Here is a 16,769-nt window from a genome sequence, read left to right on the forward strand (position 1 = left end):
TGTTATAATGTTATTCCTTCATACAAATCATACCTGAAGTGTTACTTTTATTCTTTCATGCATGTTTGATGATTCTTTGACTCTCCACCATTCAGCTGTGCTAAACAGTTGGTTGAACCGAACACCACCTATTAGACGCAGCTTCTTCTTGGAGCTTTCACATCACAGAACAGTCCAACTCAGGTCCTTCAGACTAGCCAGCAGCAATTAGCAAACTCTAGGTGGAAACTCACTTCTGCTGAGCTCATTACAACTATATATTGGCAAATGTTTACCATGATTGCGTGACAACAGACTAAGTCATCTTTATCTGTGAATCATCAGGTTCTGGTGACGGTTCTGGATGTGAACGACTTCCGACCGCGCTTCACAAAGCGAGTGTATAACACCAGCGTGTTTGAGAACGAGCCCAGCGGTACATCTGTGATAACCGTCTCCGCCATTGACCTGGACGAAGGAGAGAATGCTGCCTTATTCTACAGCATACTTGGGCTGCATTTAGGTAAGAATTGACCAAAACAACATTTTCTGGAGTGCTTTATTTGTGCCACTTCAACTGTTTCACATTTTGCCAAATTAGAACTGTCCACATAGCTCTGTGAGCTATTTTATTGAGCGTTTTTGTGGAATCGTTTTTGGTGCAGCGTGTTCATCATCATGGTGTCTTTTTGGGTTTCTAGATGCGTTCTCCCTGGATCCAATCACCGGACTGGTGCGTTCACGCCGCCTGCTCCAGTCTTCTGAGCGTTTCAACTTCACGGTTGTAGCGACGGACCAGGGGCGTCCTCCCCTGTGGGGCACCGCAGACCTGATCATCACAGTCATAGACGTCAACGACAACAGACCTGTGTTTGTCAGGCCAGCTAATGGAACCATCATTCATATCTCTGAGGTATAGGCTCCACTATTGCTAAGCTAATGTTAGCATGTTCACTCTGTTTTCATATGACTCATTGATGATTCAGGTGGGAAAGTTTTTTATTTTCGGTTTTGAGGTGAATTGTGTGAAGAAGTTGTTTTTTCATTTGATGCATTTTGTTTTAAAACTTATTCATCAGAGTTTCACCTGCTCTCTGCTCAACTCTCCCCGACTGAAACTGGATCAGGAATAAGGCAGTGAATGACACAGATGATTTAAAATGCAATGTGATGTTATTTTGGATCAGATTGGATCAATATATGAGGAATCTCAGGAAACAGCAGAAATCACAACATAATATACAAAAAATAAAAATCCTCAAACCAACAGAACTTTTATCCATTTGTCTCACAAAGCAGATTTTTCTCTGGTTTGATGAACTTCCAGCTAATAGTGGTAAAATCAATTCCAATGTAATTCTTCTTTTTGCAAAACAATGGTAATAAAATTAAACACCAAGGCTAAAATTTGCAAGTCCTGGGGGAAAGAACAGGTTTACAAAACTATCTCATACTGTATTAAATCTGAGTTTTGATCCCTTTTTTGCAACTCTTCCTTCGTGCAGGAGCAGCCTCCAGGCCTGCCTGTCTATGAGGTCCATGCCACCGACTCAGATGAGGGCGTGAACGGGGAGGTCCGCTACGCCTTCCTGCAGACTGGCGCTGGGAACAGAGACTGGGAAAACTTCCACATCGACGCCATATCTGGAGTCATCACCACTACGGTGAAACTGGACCGGGAGAAACAAGCCCTGCTCAGCGTGAGTCCGGTTCTCCTGCAGCTCCTCATTCAACCCGGTGCCGTTCCGCCGCCTTCAGTAACTGTGTGCAAATCACTCCTCAGCTCATCATCGTGGCCCGTGACATGGGCCAACCAGTGCCTTATGAGACCACCCAGCCTCTGCAGGTGGCGCTGTTAGATATTGACGATAACGAACCGGTCTTCCTCAAGCCACCGGTAATGTTGAGCTGTAATTTATGTGTGCAGTTTATGGATGTTTGCATGTTGTAATGGTTCGTTTTCTCCGCAGCGTGGCAGCTTGCCCTACCAGAAGCTGACGGTACCAGAACACTCTCCCTCTGGTACCGTGGTGGGAAACGTAACCAGAGCTGTGGATGCTGATGAGGGCTCAAACGCCATCGTCTACTATTTCATTGCAGGTATGAAATATTCATTGTTTCCTCCAATGGTGGAAGAAATATTCAAACTCTGCCCTTAAATAAAAGTACAAATAAACAAACAAAACTGTATTCTAGTAAAAGTATTTGCTTTTAAAAAGTATTCAATGAGCATTGAAAGTAGAAGTGCTTCTTGAATTTATTACCTAATCCAATGATATCATTAACTGCGTGTATATTTTCTTTAATATATCAATAGTATTGTGCCATTTTAAAGAAAATGCTGCAGATAAGGCATGAATGCATGTTTTTATTGGGTTTATGATTTGTTTACACTTTGATTTATGATTCTGTGCATCAGAAATTCAGAGATGATCTGCAGACTTAAATGTCATTAAGCCTAATAAGAAAGACGAATGATTATACATTTTAAAGTTTTCATTAAACACGAAGCACAAAAACAATGTCATTTTAACTGCAGTAAACATGTTCAAGTGAAAGTTTTAGTAAACAAAAAGATGTGAATGCAACTTGTAAATCAACATTACAGAAATACAGTGGAGTAAAAGTCCAAAACACCCTCCATTAAATCTAATTAAGTAAAGTACAGATACATAAAAAATGTGTTTAAGCCTAAGAAATACATCCCACCACTGAATGTGAGTGTTTTGTGATGAAAATATTAATTTATCTGTGGTGATTTCATCCTGGTTTCAAGTGGTTTTCCTGAACGTATTTCTGAGCACACAAAAGCATCCGCACTTCAAAAGCAAAAGAATAACGCAGACATTTACAAAGATCCATCTTCACAGAAATCTGTTTCATGTCCTGCTGAAGGAGGAAACAATGATGCAAACTTTGGCCTGAGTCTTGATGGAGAGCTGAGGGTTCTGAAGGATCTGGACCGGGAGGAGATCCCGGCCTACTCCATCATCATCAAGGCTTCCAGCAACAGGAGCTGGACCCCTCCCAAAGGTCAGAGGTCACTACGGGCCAAAGCGCTGGACCCTGCTCTAGACCCGAGCCTTCTGGACATCCGGATCGAACTCGAGGACATAAATGACCAGACGCCACGCTTTGCTAAGACAGAATACACAGCAGGTAACAGATGCTGCTGCTGAATCATCGTCTGGCACAAAACCAGACTGATCTTTGGTTTGTGTTTTTGTTTCAGGCGTAGCAGCAAATGCTAAAGTTGGCTCAGATCTCATCAGGTTGGTGGCTACAGATAACGACATCGGGAACAACAGCGTGGTCCAGTACCACATCGTTACGATCCGCTACTTCCAGACCCAGAGCAACGGCAGCGAGGATGTGGGCAACATCTTCACCATTGGTGAGAAATCACAGTTTAGTCAGTAGACATTAGATCTAGTTTCTGACAGATTCTGTGAAAGAATGGGGTTGTTTCAAGTGGGCTTTAATTCATTTTCATCTTTAAATGAAAAACCTTGACGTTACGTTAAAATCTAGTCCTGGTGTTCTCCAAACACTGATGGGTCAGTGACTGTCCTGCTGTTCCTGCTCCCACTTTAATTCAACGCTCTAGAGAAAGATTAACTGATGTGAGTCTGATTGATTTCAGACAGAAGTAAAACCTCTTACTGCACTTAAAATATGTGACACATATTTCTGGCAATTGTGTGTTTGTACAATAGAAAAATGTTACAAAAACAGGCAACATTTCAGGATGTTAGTGTTTTTATCTGTGGATCTGTTCAGCTCCTCCAGCATGTGCATGTGATTCCTTGGAACACATAATGAGAATAATTGGACCTTCGTGTAAAATTTTGGCTCCCACTCGCGTCCTTTTCCATGTCGCCGCAGGTTTGACGGACGGAATGATCCGAACCTACGACCTCTTCACAGCTTACGATCCAGGCTACTTCCAGCTTGAGATCTTAGCTTGTGACTTCGCCGGCCACAGTGCCACCACCAATGTGAACATCTACATCCTCCGAGACGACCAGCGGGTCAAGATCGTCTTTAACGAAATACCAGACTGGGTCCGTGAGAACCAGGACAATTTCGTCAGCCTGCTGTCCAACATCACCGGAGCTATCGTCAACCTGGATGACATTCAGGCAAGACTTCCTCATTTTGGGGATTTTTTTATGTCAGATCAAAAGAAAACAGCTAATCTCTGCTTATCTGCTGGAAAGAAGAAAGGCTTATGAAATAAAATTGTGGCATGTATTTACTTTTAATTTACATGATGTTGGAACATTTGAGATCATTTATGTTCTTAAATAGTCGCAACCTTTATAAAGCAAAAGGGTTAAATAAAATGTAATAAAAGCAAAGCTGAAAAAGAGGAACAAGTTTATTTTCGGGGACACAACCGAAAACCTGACAGATCCGCAAATAGCTTGAGCTGAAATGTCAAACGATGGTGTCACAACGCATTACTCTAATCTGACCCCTTGTAACTACTTACAATCCAATAATCAGATTAAAGTTATGCATACTGTGTGCTACTATATTTATAATTTCTTTGTAAACATGTATTGTTGCTTTATTCTTTTTCCCTCGACACAAACGTAAACGATGGAGGGAAAAGAAAGATGCATATTTTCTAGCTGATGAATGAATTTTTTATTAAGTAATCAAGTTACTTTTTCAAAGTGACTATGCCATCTCTGGTGATAAATTACACTTTATATCAAATGTGTGTAGGCCTGTCACAATAGCACATTTTGATGGATGATAAATTGTTCCAGACGTTATTGCAAAAAAACAATGAAAATGGTCTCAAAACAGCAACATTAAGTAATGCAATGGTAATAGCAAAATAATAATGCAAGTCAACGATCCCATGAAAGAGTATCATACGATTAATTGATTTATTGATTACTTTAAGTGTGTTTATCATCTCAAGGTGACAACCTGCACCGATAACATCTTCTTCCATTTCCCTTTGAACAAAATGGCTTCAGTCCTTCATCAAGCAAAGTGACTTCCAGGACGAACACTCACTTTAGCAATTAGCAAGATGAATACTCTGGCAGCTCACACAACCCAGCTGCCAGATTCTGATGTATTTTATTGGTCAAAATACATTTGACTGTTGGTCAAAAATGCATTGATGAAAGTTGACTGGCAATTGAACTGATTCTGCCTCTTTCTAAAGTAAAAGTAGCTGGTAAGATGGGACTCGGCAGAAGAAGTTGCAATAAAGATACACTGAAGATTTTATAACAAAGCAAACTGTGCATGACATTTTAATATGTCATCATGTGTAGTTCCATGTGGACAAGAAGGGCAGAGTGAGCTACTCTCAGACCGACATGCTGATCCACGTCGTCAACAATCAGACCAACACCATCCTGGATGTGGAAAGGTTTTTATTCACCTTTAAGTCCTGTGATCATTCAGGTTCTGGTCATTCAGGTTCTGATCGTAACGACTATGAACTGTGCTGTGTGTTCCTAGAGTCATCCAGATGATCGATGAGAACAAGGAGCAGCTGAGGAGTCTGTTCCGGACGTACAACGTGGTGGACGTTCAGCCTGCCGTCGGTGACAAACTGCCTGATGACATCTCCACCCTGCAGGTCTGCAGACAGCCGCTGTTCATGAGCTCATACGCTGTGGAAGATTTTCACTGCTGGTTTTCTGTTTTCTTTCACGTTCACAGCTGGTGATCATTATCCTGGCCGTGCTGCTGTGCTTGGCGGGGATTTTGTTTGTAACAATGAACTGGCATTATCGCAGAGTGTAAGAATCCTGCAGATATTTCCACTGTAGTAGATCTCTTTTCAATGTGGATTGCGGAGTAATTTAAAAGCAGCCAAGGCGGAAATGTTTTAATCCGTCAGTCTGAGCTGCAAACTAACGTCTTTATCTTCTCCTGATGTTTCTCCTGCAGACACGAGAGGAAGCTTAAAGCTATTGTTGCAGGATCAACAGGTGAGTGGGTAGCTTTACACACAGCCTTATTAGCTGTTGGAAAACGTTACTTTGAGACTAATGCATAACAGCTTTTACAATTATTTTGTTTATCTATGCAGGAAACCAAGGTCTAATGGATATTCTGGATATGCCAAACACTAACAAGTACTCGTTTGAGGGGTAGGCGCTATGTCCTGAGTGGCGTACTTTTTCTATTAAAAGAGTTGATTTAGGAGTTAGTGACACGTTTCTTCCTGCAGAGCGAATCCCGTGTGGATGGACCCATTCTGTCGTAACTTGGAGCTTGCTGCTCAGGCTGATCATGAAGACGACCTGCCGGAGAACCTGAGTGAGATCACTGACCTGTGGAACAGCCCGGCGCGCACACACGTCAGTACTAACATTCATCTGGCTTCACTGCCCTGCTTATTCCTACAGTCTGGGATTTATGGGTTACTTTGAATTGTTCTTGGACTAATTCTCCAAACATATAACTTCAGTGATTCCTAGAACAATAATTGGTACAATAATAGTTGGTGATCCAAAATTGATTACTATGATGACTGTGTGTGGTTTTTCTTTTAGGGCACCTTTGGTCGTGAGCCTCAAGCGAGACCAGAGGACGATCGCTACCTTAGAGCCGCCATTCAAGAGTACGACAACATCGCTAAACTGGGTCAGATTATGAGGGAAGGGCCCATCAAGGTAAGACACATCAAGAGAAGCAAACATGCAGAAACATTGATGTATCTACTCATCCTAACTCCACTCAACAAGGACTGAGCGATGGAGTCAAAGACAGTCACTCATGTCCTGACTGCAGGCTGTTGGTTCAGGGGTTAAAGTTCAGGCTTATGGGGCAGATTGTGTCAGTTTGTCTGATCCTAACTGCCCTCCTGTCAGGGTTCTCTACTGAAGGTGGTTCTGGATGACTATCTGAGGCTGAAAAAGCTCTTTGCAGCACGACTCGTCACCGTTTCCACCGGCCAAGGAGAAGGAGATAAGTCATCAGTTACTGAGGTGGGCCTGGAAGAAAAACCGCTGAGCTCTCTGCATCTGCTGCTGGTCTTCTTCACTCAGTGATCTCGCTGTTCTTTTGATTCCCTCTCTCTTGTTCTGATGGTGCAAATTTTTACTACTTCTGCTTCATGTCTGGAATCGGCTCTTTTTGCAAGACGTTTAACACAAGATCTCTAAAACTACTGTCATTTCATCCCTCTTCTACTCAATAGATGGTGCATTTACTCTCTTCGATGTGCACCAGAACTCTGCTTATCCTCTGATCCATCTCTTAATCTATGTTCCACACTTGTCTATTTTCACATTTCTTCAGATGAAATTATTCCTTCTTTTGCATTTTCAAACATATCTATGTATACACGTATGAAGAAAAGAAAGTACATTCTCTTTATCTGGTTATAAATGAGAGCACAAAAAGAAGCTGATTCTTCAATGTCATTGTAAATCATACAGAGATGAAGCCAAAATGGAAAGTACACCCTTGCTTTTTCTGTAGGATATAAGAATTCCTCATCAGCAAGTCTGAACACCTCACAAAGATTTGGTTTTGGCAGTTTGCTTCTTTAAAACATAATGAACACAACCCCAAGATGGAAAGGCATCAACAAACAATCTAATGTGGAGAACATTTAGGACAGCTGATGATTTTCCCAGGAGTTGATGACTCAGCAGACAGTGCAATGCTCAAAGAAAATGCAAAACACCAACTGAGTGATCTAGCACAGTTAGAAAAAGAGTCAACGGGTATGATTTCTTTGAGTGGGCTGTCGGGAAAAACCCTGTCCTCTCTTGCAGCATGATTTACGTTTGCAAAGTTGCATCTGAATGAACCACAAGACTTGTGTAACTGTGTTCTTTAGGAAGAGACGAACAAAGAACTGTACATATTTCATGCTTCAATCTTCAGCACCATTTTTGGACAAACCCAAACAGACCACATCAGCACAAATGACTCATACCAATTATCAAACACGGTGGTAGAGGAGTGGTGATTTGGGCTTGCTTTGCAACCACAGCAAGTTGCCATTGAGACGATTACTTTTGTATTTTACTGTATAGCAGATGAAGCCGTCTTATCTTCTCAAACTGGGTCAACAACCGCCGTGACGGAAATGTCTGCAAACCTCTGAACTGAAGCAACCAGTTTAACATGATTAGTCTAAAATTCATTTCTAACAACATGAGGAAGGAAAAAGTGAGATTGTTGAAATATTGTTGCTGAAGCTGGTTATCTGAGGATTTACGTTCTTGGCTTCATCTTTGTCAAATAAAGCGTGGACTGTGTTGAGTGGTTTGTACATTTGTGGCGCATTCAGACCAGCCCGTTCAGTCTGCTTTCATCCAACTCCAGTTCGTTTGCCTGGGAAGTCAGGACCAGTTGGGAAGCTGTGAATGCATAACTAAACTCTGGTTTGCCTACTCTGGGGCCGTTTGAATGCATATGTGAACACTAAGCAGTCTGGAGATTGTTCAAAAACCAGGAAGTGGACCACAGTGCAGGGCATTCTGGGTAAATACGGCCAAAAACAAGCATGCAAGTCCAGTGTTAACAGCAGAAATAACTCAAGATTTTTTACAGTACCAAAAAAGAAATCCTACAGATGCTAAAGTCTGATGCTGCCATTTATGTTTTCATTTTGTGAAGAAGAAAGTTGTGCAGTGTTTTCTTCACCCACAAGTGAGAGCTGGAACAGGTTACACAGCTGAAAGTGTAACAAATGTTACCGATAGCAGGATAGCTAAACCTGGCTCTATTAGTCCATGCAGTTGGGGGTTTTCCATCACAATTGACTAACAATTGTAGTTGGTTGGGTTGTCATATAGATAGTTGGTCCAAGAGTCCAAAAAGTAGTACAAGCTCACAAGTTTTTATAAATGGTGGATGAAATTATAACCAGACAGACCTGTGACATCATTCCGACTCTGGACACTTGCAACTCCAGAGAAATAGGAACTAAAAACGGCCTGAACCACACAGCTGTTATTAGTGGAAACCCCTTGTGGAGTTGAGCTGTGCTGAGCTGGCACTAGTGGAAAAGGGCAATGAGAGGAGAGTACTTTCTTTGTCTTACAAATGTATTCCTGACAACCTTCTGTGCTTAACCACAAACTATTTTACTGACTCTCATTCTCTGTCTCTAAAAGCTGATCCAGAGTGATCTGGACGACGACGAGGACGAGAATTTGGACTTGGGTGGCGGACGCGGCACTCTGCGGTTCAAGCACAAGCTTCCCGTGGAGCTAAAGGGGCCTGAAGGCGTCCATGTGGTCCATGGCAGCACAGGCACCCTCCTGACCTCAGATCTCAACAGCCTGCCAGAGGACGACCAGCGGGCTCTGGCACGTTCTCTAGAGGCGCTGAACGCAGATGGCGGCTTATACTCAGAGAGAAACGCTCGCACAGAGTCGGCTAAATCCACCCCGATGCACCGTCACAAGGACGGGGACACCCTGTCAGAGAGTCCCCTGGAGATCACAGAGTTATGACTAGCCGAGGCCTCGCTGGTCTGAGGCAACTTGTGTGTGTCCTTGTGCCTCCATCCTCCTGAAAAGGACTGGAGGGGAAGTGTTTGTAGTCTAGGGAAACTCTTCAGCCAGTGCTTCAGTGAAACATCCTGCAAGAGGACACTCACACTGAGCCGGTTTGACTGGCTCTTTCATTGATGAAAATGGTCACAGCACCAGTTTGTAGTTTTAATCCACCTGCTGGACCCCCGTCTTCAGCAAGACAAAAGGTTTCCCTTGCAGTTAAATAAAAAAATGCTGAGTGAACAAGATGGATAGGGGAACATTTGCTCCAACCATGACCTTTAACTCATCTAAAAGGTGCCTCGTTCTCACGAATCCTTTTGAAACTTATGCCTGGACTGCAGACACTCACACAAAAACACACACACACATCAATCTACACACACTCAGACCAGCAGATGGCCTCTGAAGGGAAACTGAGAACATTAAATAATCAGGCAGATTTTTACAGAATTGCTTTGGCAACATGATTAGTCAGTGGTGGTGTGGACGGGAACAGCAATAGAAGTTTCAATCGTTTGGAAATAGAGAAATTGTTCATTGTCTTCTTAGTGATTTTACACAAATCCCAGAATGAGGGTGAAGAAGCTCCTGATGGAAGCAAAACACTTGAAAAACAATCTTGGGACGTTATTATTGATCTGCACAGAAACAAGACGTTCCAAATACATGGTGAACAGAAGAGAAAAACAAGGTTTTATCAAAAAAAATATTTATAAAAAGCAAATAACATTTTTTATAGACGTTAAGATGGCAATGTGCCCAATGATTTTACACTGCCACGAGGGGTGAGGTGGGGTACTCAATGTCAAGCTCAAAGTGAGAAACTTCACTTTATTTTTATTTTTCTATTAAAAAAACAAAAAAAAAAACATTGAATCAAAAGATATTTTTGAAGAAAAATGTTGTCTTACCAAAACTGTTAAGGAAGTCATGTTGGATGTTTGGCGTATGAGTATATAGTGCTATGGTGACATGTCCATTTGTTTCCCTTGTATAACAGATGTTTCTGTTGAGTGGTGTGTCATGAAAAAAAAAACTTTTTATACTCCTGTTTGTTTCCCTTTTTCATTATTGTTGTCACCAGCCATGAGATCTGTGTTGGGAAATGTTGTGGGATGATCTGTGCTAATTAAAATATGCAAATGGTCTCTTGATTCAAGTGTCTGCAATAATATGATGCCTGATGCACCACCGGGACAAAACCTGAGCAAAGCACTTAATACCTGGAGTCATAATGATCGATGAAGCAACATTTGATACACACAGTATTATATTTGCCTTTTTGTTCACTGGGATAAGTTTTAGCTAGTTAATTTTTTCAAAGATTTGTATAAAACATTAAACTTAAATAATTTGAGCTGGAACTTCTGATAGATTCCTCTGAAGCACAATTTGTTCAGAGGAAAATACTTGCAAAATTATGTGAAATACCTTTTTTAATAAAAACAAGTAGGTACAACAGTTTGGAAATACTGCCACCCGGTGGTCCAAAATTATAAACGTGCACCAGAGACATAAAAAGTTTGATTGTTTCGGACAACTCCATAATTTTATTGTTTCCAGGTAACATAGAAAAGTTTTTCATGAGGAAACTAAGAGGATGTGGCTCTCTGCTGCTCGGTCTCATCGGCTGGTGGCGGTTCCTGTCGCCGTGGTGGTGCCAGTGATGGCCATTTTCTTCAATGTCCTGTTTAACTGCAGGAAACATAAATGCAACAGGGAATGTGTTTCTTTTTAAATATTGGAAAACGTTCCTAGTCCAGTTTTATAGCCGTTTTTGTGAATCTACTTACTTCCTCAAACTTGTGGATCTGTCTGATGAAAAAGTCTCCGTACCGACGAGCAACTTTTGTGTCGGCAATGTGGATCATGTCCTGTTAAACATAAAACCGTTTTTCATCTACAATTACATTTTATGCATAGTCATATATATATATAAAAAAGACATGTTTGTGTTTAAATTTATTTAAATTGCTGGGGGTTTTCGCCATCTTTCAATTAGAGATATTTTCCTTCATACACATCTCTGCAGTTGTTTCTGCTTTTCTTTGTCCAACTTAAAAGTTTCAGACCAATAATGTCAACCTGAGTAATTAGAAAAAAGTCGTCTTTAATTGAGGATTTCAATTATTAAAGGAAAAAAACTTCAAACTAATCTGGTCATCAGGTAAAAGGCAACTACCTACTTAAGTGAAAATTGACTTTCTTAATAAAGAAAACACATTTTTAGGAAGTTGGGTTTAATTTCTCCAGTTGAACTCAGATTATCACCAAACCATAAACATATGAATAAAACCTGCAACGGCTGAAAGAGCTCAAAAAGAAATATTTGAAAACAGTAGAAAAGCAAATGTTTTGGAGTGGAAGAGCCAAACTCGATTCAATCCGAAGCGCAGCCTGGGGGACAGATATGCTTTTCCCTTTACAGTAAATGTATTTTTTTACATTCGTCTTAAACTAAAATCTGAGTTATTTCATTATGTATAAATTGCATAGTCACCTTATTGTTTAATGAGTTAAAAATCTTGAGCAAACAGAAGAAGACTCTCAAGATGTGAAGAGTTTTTCTCGGCTTTGTAAACAGAAACAGGAAGTAGAACTTTTACCTTGTCGATGTAAAAGTCGACCTCGGATGCAGACTGAAACTCTCCGTCCAGCGCCGAGATGCCGCTGGTCCACACCAGGTTCTTCATCTTGTGCTTGAAGACGAGCAGCTGGATGCGGAACTCCTGCTCCGACATGTCCAGGAAGCCCGCCAGCTTGGCCACTGGCATGGTGGTGTACAGCTTCAGGAAGCTGTCAGCATGGCGACAGGAGGGTTAAACAGCCGCTGTGTAAACTGGAGACGAGATGCTAAACGTCCATCACCTCCGAATGGTGGAGAGCTGAGCCTGCTGCTGCACCTCCTCAGCGAACACCTTGAGCTGCTGCTGGAAGGGCTCCTTGTGGTAGTTGGGGTGAACGTTGTCGTAGTTTGGCACCACAGGCGACAGGAACTTCGGACAGGCGAAGCTGAACAGCTCCTCAACCACCTGCAGGTCTCTGAAATGAGAACAGAACAACATCTGTGAAGAACTGACAGGAAGTACTGCAGTACTGGTGAATAATAATCAGAAGGAGTGGAGACGAAGCCACGTTTGTGTGAAAATAGCAGTAATAGAAGTCAGAAATACTGCCACCTACAGGTGGAAGTGAGTGACTTAAACCCAAAGTTTTTGAAGATTTTTGAGAAAAATATGCAATGATTATGATCATAACTTTTATTATAACTCATGATTATGCTTTGCCATGCATTGATTTTGTCTAAATTTGCAAAATTGCAAATTTGTATTTTTCCAGTGGTATGACTTTGTCATTTTCGTCTCCCAGGGTAAAAATGTAGTTAGCCCACATCGTCTCACCCTTTCTGCATGCGCAGCATCTTGTCTCCGTACTTCTCCCTCAGCTGGGTGTGGATGCTCTCGTCGATGCGCATGGGGTACATGGTGAGGGCGATGGCGAGGAGGCCGTGCATCTGCTCGTTTTGCTTATTGATCTAAAAACATCCCAGACGATGAAAAGTTTCAATCTTATCACTTTACATGACTAACATGAAACCATCACGGCTGTACTGACCATCTCGTATTTGTAGGTTGACCTCTGGAACATGTTCCTCGTCCTCTGGATGTAAAGCAGGATGTTGGCAAACACTCGGATGGCGTCCTGGTAGCGCCGCATCATCAGGTAGGCAAATCCTACGTAGTAGTAGGTGGTGATCTGGCACTCAGGCACGCGGGAGTACATGCTCTGCCAGACAGGAAGTGCAATCAAGCTGCTGAACACCAACAAATCTCTCCATCAGGAAGTCTCTCTCTCACCTTCTTGTTGAGCTCGATGTTCTCCAGGACTTTGATGGCCTGGTAGTAATCGCCCAGCAGGGAGTGCAGCCGCAGCAGACCCACCAGGCTGAAGTAGCCAAGCATCTTGTACAGGGAGTGGCGGCCATATTCCCCAGCAACACTCTCTGGATCTCCTGCAGCCGACCAATGGGTGACAGCCTTCAGTCATCTATGTTACCTTTGCTTTAAACGTTGCGGCTAGATCTAACACCAGAACGTGAGCTAACCTCCGCTGGTGTAGACCTCCAGCTGCCGGTTGATGTTGCTCTTGTCCACCAGGGAGTGGAGGACGTTGAGGACGCTGTGGACGTTCCAGATCTTTGGGTTGTTCCTCAGAAACTCGATTTCCTCCTCAGATTTCTTGGCTGTTTTGCAGCGGTACTGACTGAAGGACTGGAACTGTGGAGGAAACGGAGCAGGTTCAGCATTTTAGTTTCTGTTTCCATAATATTAGACATGAACTGATCAGATGTTATCTGGATGAGTCCCGATCCATAAGGGCACATCTATTCTGTCTAGTTCTGTGCTTTATAGACAGAGCACATCACGCTTTATTGTTTACCTTACACTACATTTAGAATTCCTAATTAGACTTTCTGAATTAGGAAAGTGTAATTAGGAATTGAAAGGTTTGTTGTAGGCCTTTCACAGAAAGGAATAAATCAATTAATTGTATGATAAATTAAAGTGAACTCAATTTCATTTTGCATTATTTATCATTTTTCTTTTGTTCTACCAAAAACTGAATGACAAGTATTCAGTCTGGTGTCTTTCTAATTAATTTTGTTAGTTTTTTATTTATTTATTTATTTTAGATATTTAAAATGTCTTCCAGTTCCAATGTTAAATGTTCATCAAAATTTAAAGTTTATTGACCTCTGAGAATGTATTCTTGCATTATTATGCCAATCACACTAAATTAGATGAAAATGCTCTCAAAACAATAAATTTTAATTACTGGAATAATTATTGTGAACGATATATTCACAGTATATCGTGAATACTGGACAGTATAGTTGTTGGTGTATTTAAATGTGCATTACTGGTTCAGAGTTGTCAAATAAATGCGTAATTCAGTACATTTATGTTTGTGTTAAAAAAAACCATTTTAAGCCAATTCAGTTGTTTTTTGTTTTTTTTGATCGGATCGGTACTGGGCAAAAATAAACCTCAGATTGGAAGAGAAAAAAGTGGATGGGTGCATCCCTAAATAAAACACAAACTATAGAACTTTATCATTTTATTCCATGATTAAAGTTCGTAATATGATGCAGACCTGGTAGATGAACTCATCAATGATGTCCCACAGCCACTGGTTCGGCAGCTCCAGAGGGGCGGGGCCATCTGCATCTGTTCACAGCCACATGTTGTCATATAACCGATGCATCTACAGGTAAAGCTACGCCACCAGGACGGTTGCACTCACTGAGGATGTAGTTGAAGAGGTTGCAGTAGTTGTAGTATGACTCGAACCTCTGCTCCAAAGTGGGTCCACCCTAATCACACACAGAGAGATGACGGTTCTGACAGAATGTTTGCAGCTCCAGAACCCGACCAGACGTTAACGTCAAGCCGTTACTCACGCTGACTTTAGCGTAGATGTGTCTGTAATAAAGCTCCTTATAGAGGATGAGGAACACAGCATCTGTGCAAATGACAAACACCAAAATCAGCTTTACAGGAGCAGGAAGTAACACCTTTAGAGTAGAAGTCTACAGTTTAGAGTACCATGGGTATTTCAAACTGTGTGACCCATTTAAACCTATTTTCACACTGAAAAACTAATTTTAAAGTATTTCATTAATAAAACTTTCAACTTTCAATCATTAAACCAGATATTTACATACACAGTATAAGAAGACGCCGCCTTGAGACCTTGGCTGATTTCTTTTTACTTCCCCATCGAGTCAAAACAAGAAAGAAATCATTCACAATGTAAACTTCTGATTTTCAAAAGATTAATAAATCTCATTATAATAAAATACCTTATTATTTTAGTAAATAGAAATAATTTTGGTAATTCTGACTGAGCTAAAACAAACAAAGTTTGGTCTGATTAAACTTCAGGCAGTGAAGTGAACTTCTGGTTTGAACTGTAATCTGATTGGATGATGCTCTCACCATTGCCAACAAGCGAAGCGATGCCTTCAGCTTCAGGCCAGGGGGAAGTCTTGAAGAAACGATCAGTCAACTTGTTCCAGCTGATTAGAAGCAAAGCAAATCAAGATTAAACATACTTCATGCCAACATACACAACACACAAACACACGCCTCGGCTGTCTCTATGAAGCCTTAGGCTCACCTGTTCTCGTAGACGTCCTGAATCTCGTAGATCTTCTGCTCAATGCTCTCGCTGGACACGCGGTTGGACTGCAGCTCGTAAACCTTCTGGTCAATCAGGTCAGAGATGGTTTTGTGGAAATACTGCAGGAAGTTCTTAATGACCTCTGGAATGACGTGGTAGGTCTGCTGCTCGTACTGCCGCTCATACGCCAGATCTGCCTTAGGATCACCTGCACATAGAAGAACTTTGTTTAGAGGCTTCAGGAGTTCAACTGCAGGTGAATCCAATTCAATTACATAGAAACATTAACTTTTTTCAGTAATTTAACATAAAAAGTTAAAATTGAAGATGAATTTTAAGCAACCATAGAGTTTCCCTTTTTAATTCATTGTTTAAGATAAATTCAAAATTTCCAAAACACATTGATGTATTTTTGATTTATATCAATGTATCCTGATTAAAAACAAACAGTTCAAACATTTACTCGTTTACCTGTGTGCAGATCGTAGTCATTTGAGTAGGCATAAGGATCGTACTGTGGAGAAAGAGATGTTATCGAGTATTTAGCTGATGCTGGAATATTTGTCAAGCAGCAGTACAGGTACAGTAAACAGCAGCGTCGGTTTACTGCAGTCTACATCTACCTCAACCTTCTTAAAATTAGATACAGCTCATAGATGAGGATTACTCCATTAGAATCAGCAGTATTGCCTCTCATGCTAGCTAGCTACAGTTACACCGGCTGGTGTAACGGTAGCTGTTAGGTGCTAAGCGGCTAGCCTGTGTGTGACAAGTATTTCAAAATCAGACTTAGAGTATGTCGAGTCGATCAGAAATACTTACTTCCTCCTCTTCGTGGTACGACATTCTGATGGGAATCGATCCAAACCCGCAGATTAATAGAAAAACCGGCCAGCAGCGGAACCCAACAAGCTAACGCCGCTAAACCACGCAGCTAGCGCTGGAGAGACGGGAGGAAGCGGAAAGAACGTGATGTGACGTAAGCCGGAAACACAGCTGTGGAGCATTGTGGGAACTTGAGTCTCTGGGCAGATGATATCTGGAAATTCCTTTACAGCTGATCTTAAGCTCATTTTAGAGCAGCTGTGGGATGAAGGATGTTTGAAA

General features: G+C 41.5%; 2 protein-coding genes across 2 annotated transcripts in view; one reads left to right on the top strand and one right to left on the bottom strand.

Moving 5' to 3' along the window:
* Positions 1-10,627, top strand: part of LOC129352603 (cadherin-23-like) — a 42,854-nt gene extending 32,227 nt beyond the window's left edge. Inside the window, exons 20-36 of the mRNA XM_055021670.1 lie at positions 325-502; positions 681-892; positions 1,485-1,679; positions 1,763-1,876; positions 1,950-2,079; positions 2,875-3,138; positions 3,212-3,373; positions 3,865-4,121; positions 5,280-5,377; positions 5,470-5,590; positions 5,674-5,753; positions 5,905-5,945; positions 6,047-6,107; positions 6,188-6,317; positions 6,513-6,632; positions 6,831-6,947; positions 9,093-10,627. Coding sequence (XP_054877645.1) covers positions 325-502; positions 681-892; positions 1,485-1,679; positions 1,763-1,876; positions 1,950-2,079; positions 2,875-3,138; positions 3,212-3,373; positions 3,865-4,121; positions 5,280-5,377; positions 5,470-5,590; positions 5,674-5,753; positions 5,905-5,945; positions 6,047-6,107; positions 6,188-6,317; positions 6,513-6,632; positions 6,831-6,947; positions 9,093-9,434 — 2,622 coding nt within the window. The 3' untranslated portion in view covers positions 9,435-10,627. The remainder of the gene's footprint in view (positions 1-324; positions 503-680; positions 893-1,484; positions 1,680-1,762; positions 1,877-1,949; positions 2,080-2,874; positions 3,139-3,211; positions 3,374-3,864; positions 4,122-5,279; positions 5,378-5,469; positions 5,591-5,673; positions 5,754-5,904; positions 5,946-6,046; positions 6,108-6,187; positions 6,318-6,512; positions 6,633-6,830; positions 6,948-9,092) is intronic.
* Positions 10,628-11,001: 374 nt separating this feature from the next.
* eif3s6ip (eukaryotic translation initiation factor 3, subunit 6 interacting protein) lies at positions 11,002-16,634 on the bottom strand. The gene is made up of 15 exons (XM_055021672.1): positions 16,485-16,634; positions 16,134-16,176; positions 15,660-15,870; positions 15,479-15,558; positions 14,941-15,002; positions 14,784-14,853; positions 14,634-14,707; positions 13,585-13,756; positions 13,337-13,491; positions 13,095-13,265; positions 12,881-13,014; positions 12,348-12,521; positions 12,086-12,275; positions 11,273-11,353; positions 11,002-11,174 (listed from the first exon to the last, which is right to left on the bottom strand). The coding sequence occupies exons 1-15, from the start codon at positions 16,506-16,508 to the stop codon at positions 11,103-11,105; spliced, it is 1,713 nt and encodes a 570-aa protein (XP_054877647.1). The 5' UTR covers positions 16,509-16,634; the 3' UTR covers positions 11,002-11,102.
* Positions 16,635-16,769: the final 135 nt, after the last annotated feature.

The sequence above is a fragment of the Poeciliopsis prolifica genome, unplaced genomic scaffold (genome assembly GCF_027474105.1).
Source record: "Poeciliopsis prolifica strain line A6 unplaced genomic scaffold, Auburn_PproV2 SCAFFOLD078, whole genome shotgun sequence".
In the NCBI taxonomy this organism is placed as follows: domain Eukaryota; kingdom Metazoa; phylum Chordata; class Actinopteri; order Cyprinodontiformes; family Poeciliidae; genus Poeciliopsis; species Poeciliopsis prolifica.

What these genes read in the sequence shown, in the direction of transcription:
- eif3s6ip (XM_055021672.1), bottom strand. Translation starts at nt 16,508, where the DNA reads ATGTCGTACCACGAAGAGGAGGAA. An exon ending in GGAGGTCTACACCAGCGGAG is followed by an intron (nt 13,492 to 13,584) that starts GTTAGCTCACGT and finishes GGTCGGCTGCAG; the next exon opens with GAGATCCAGAGAGTGTTGCT. An exon ending in CAACCTACAAATACGAGATG is followed by an intron (nt 13,015 to 13,094) that starts GTCAGTACAGCC and finishes GGATGTTTTTAG; the next exon opens with ATCAATAAGCAAAACGAGCA.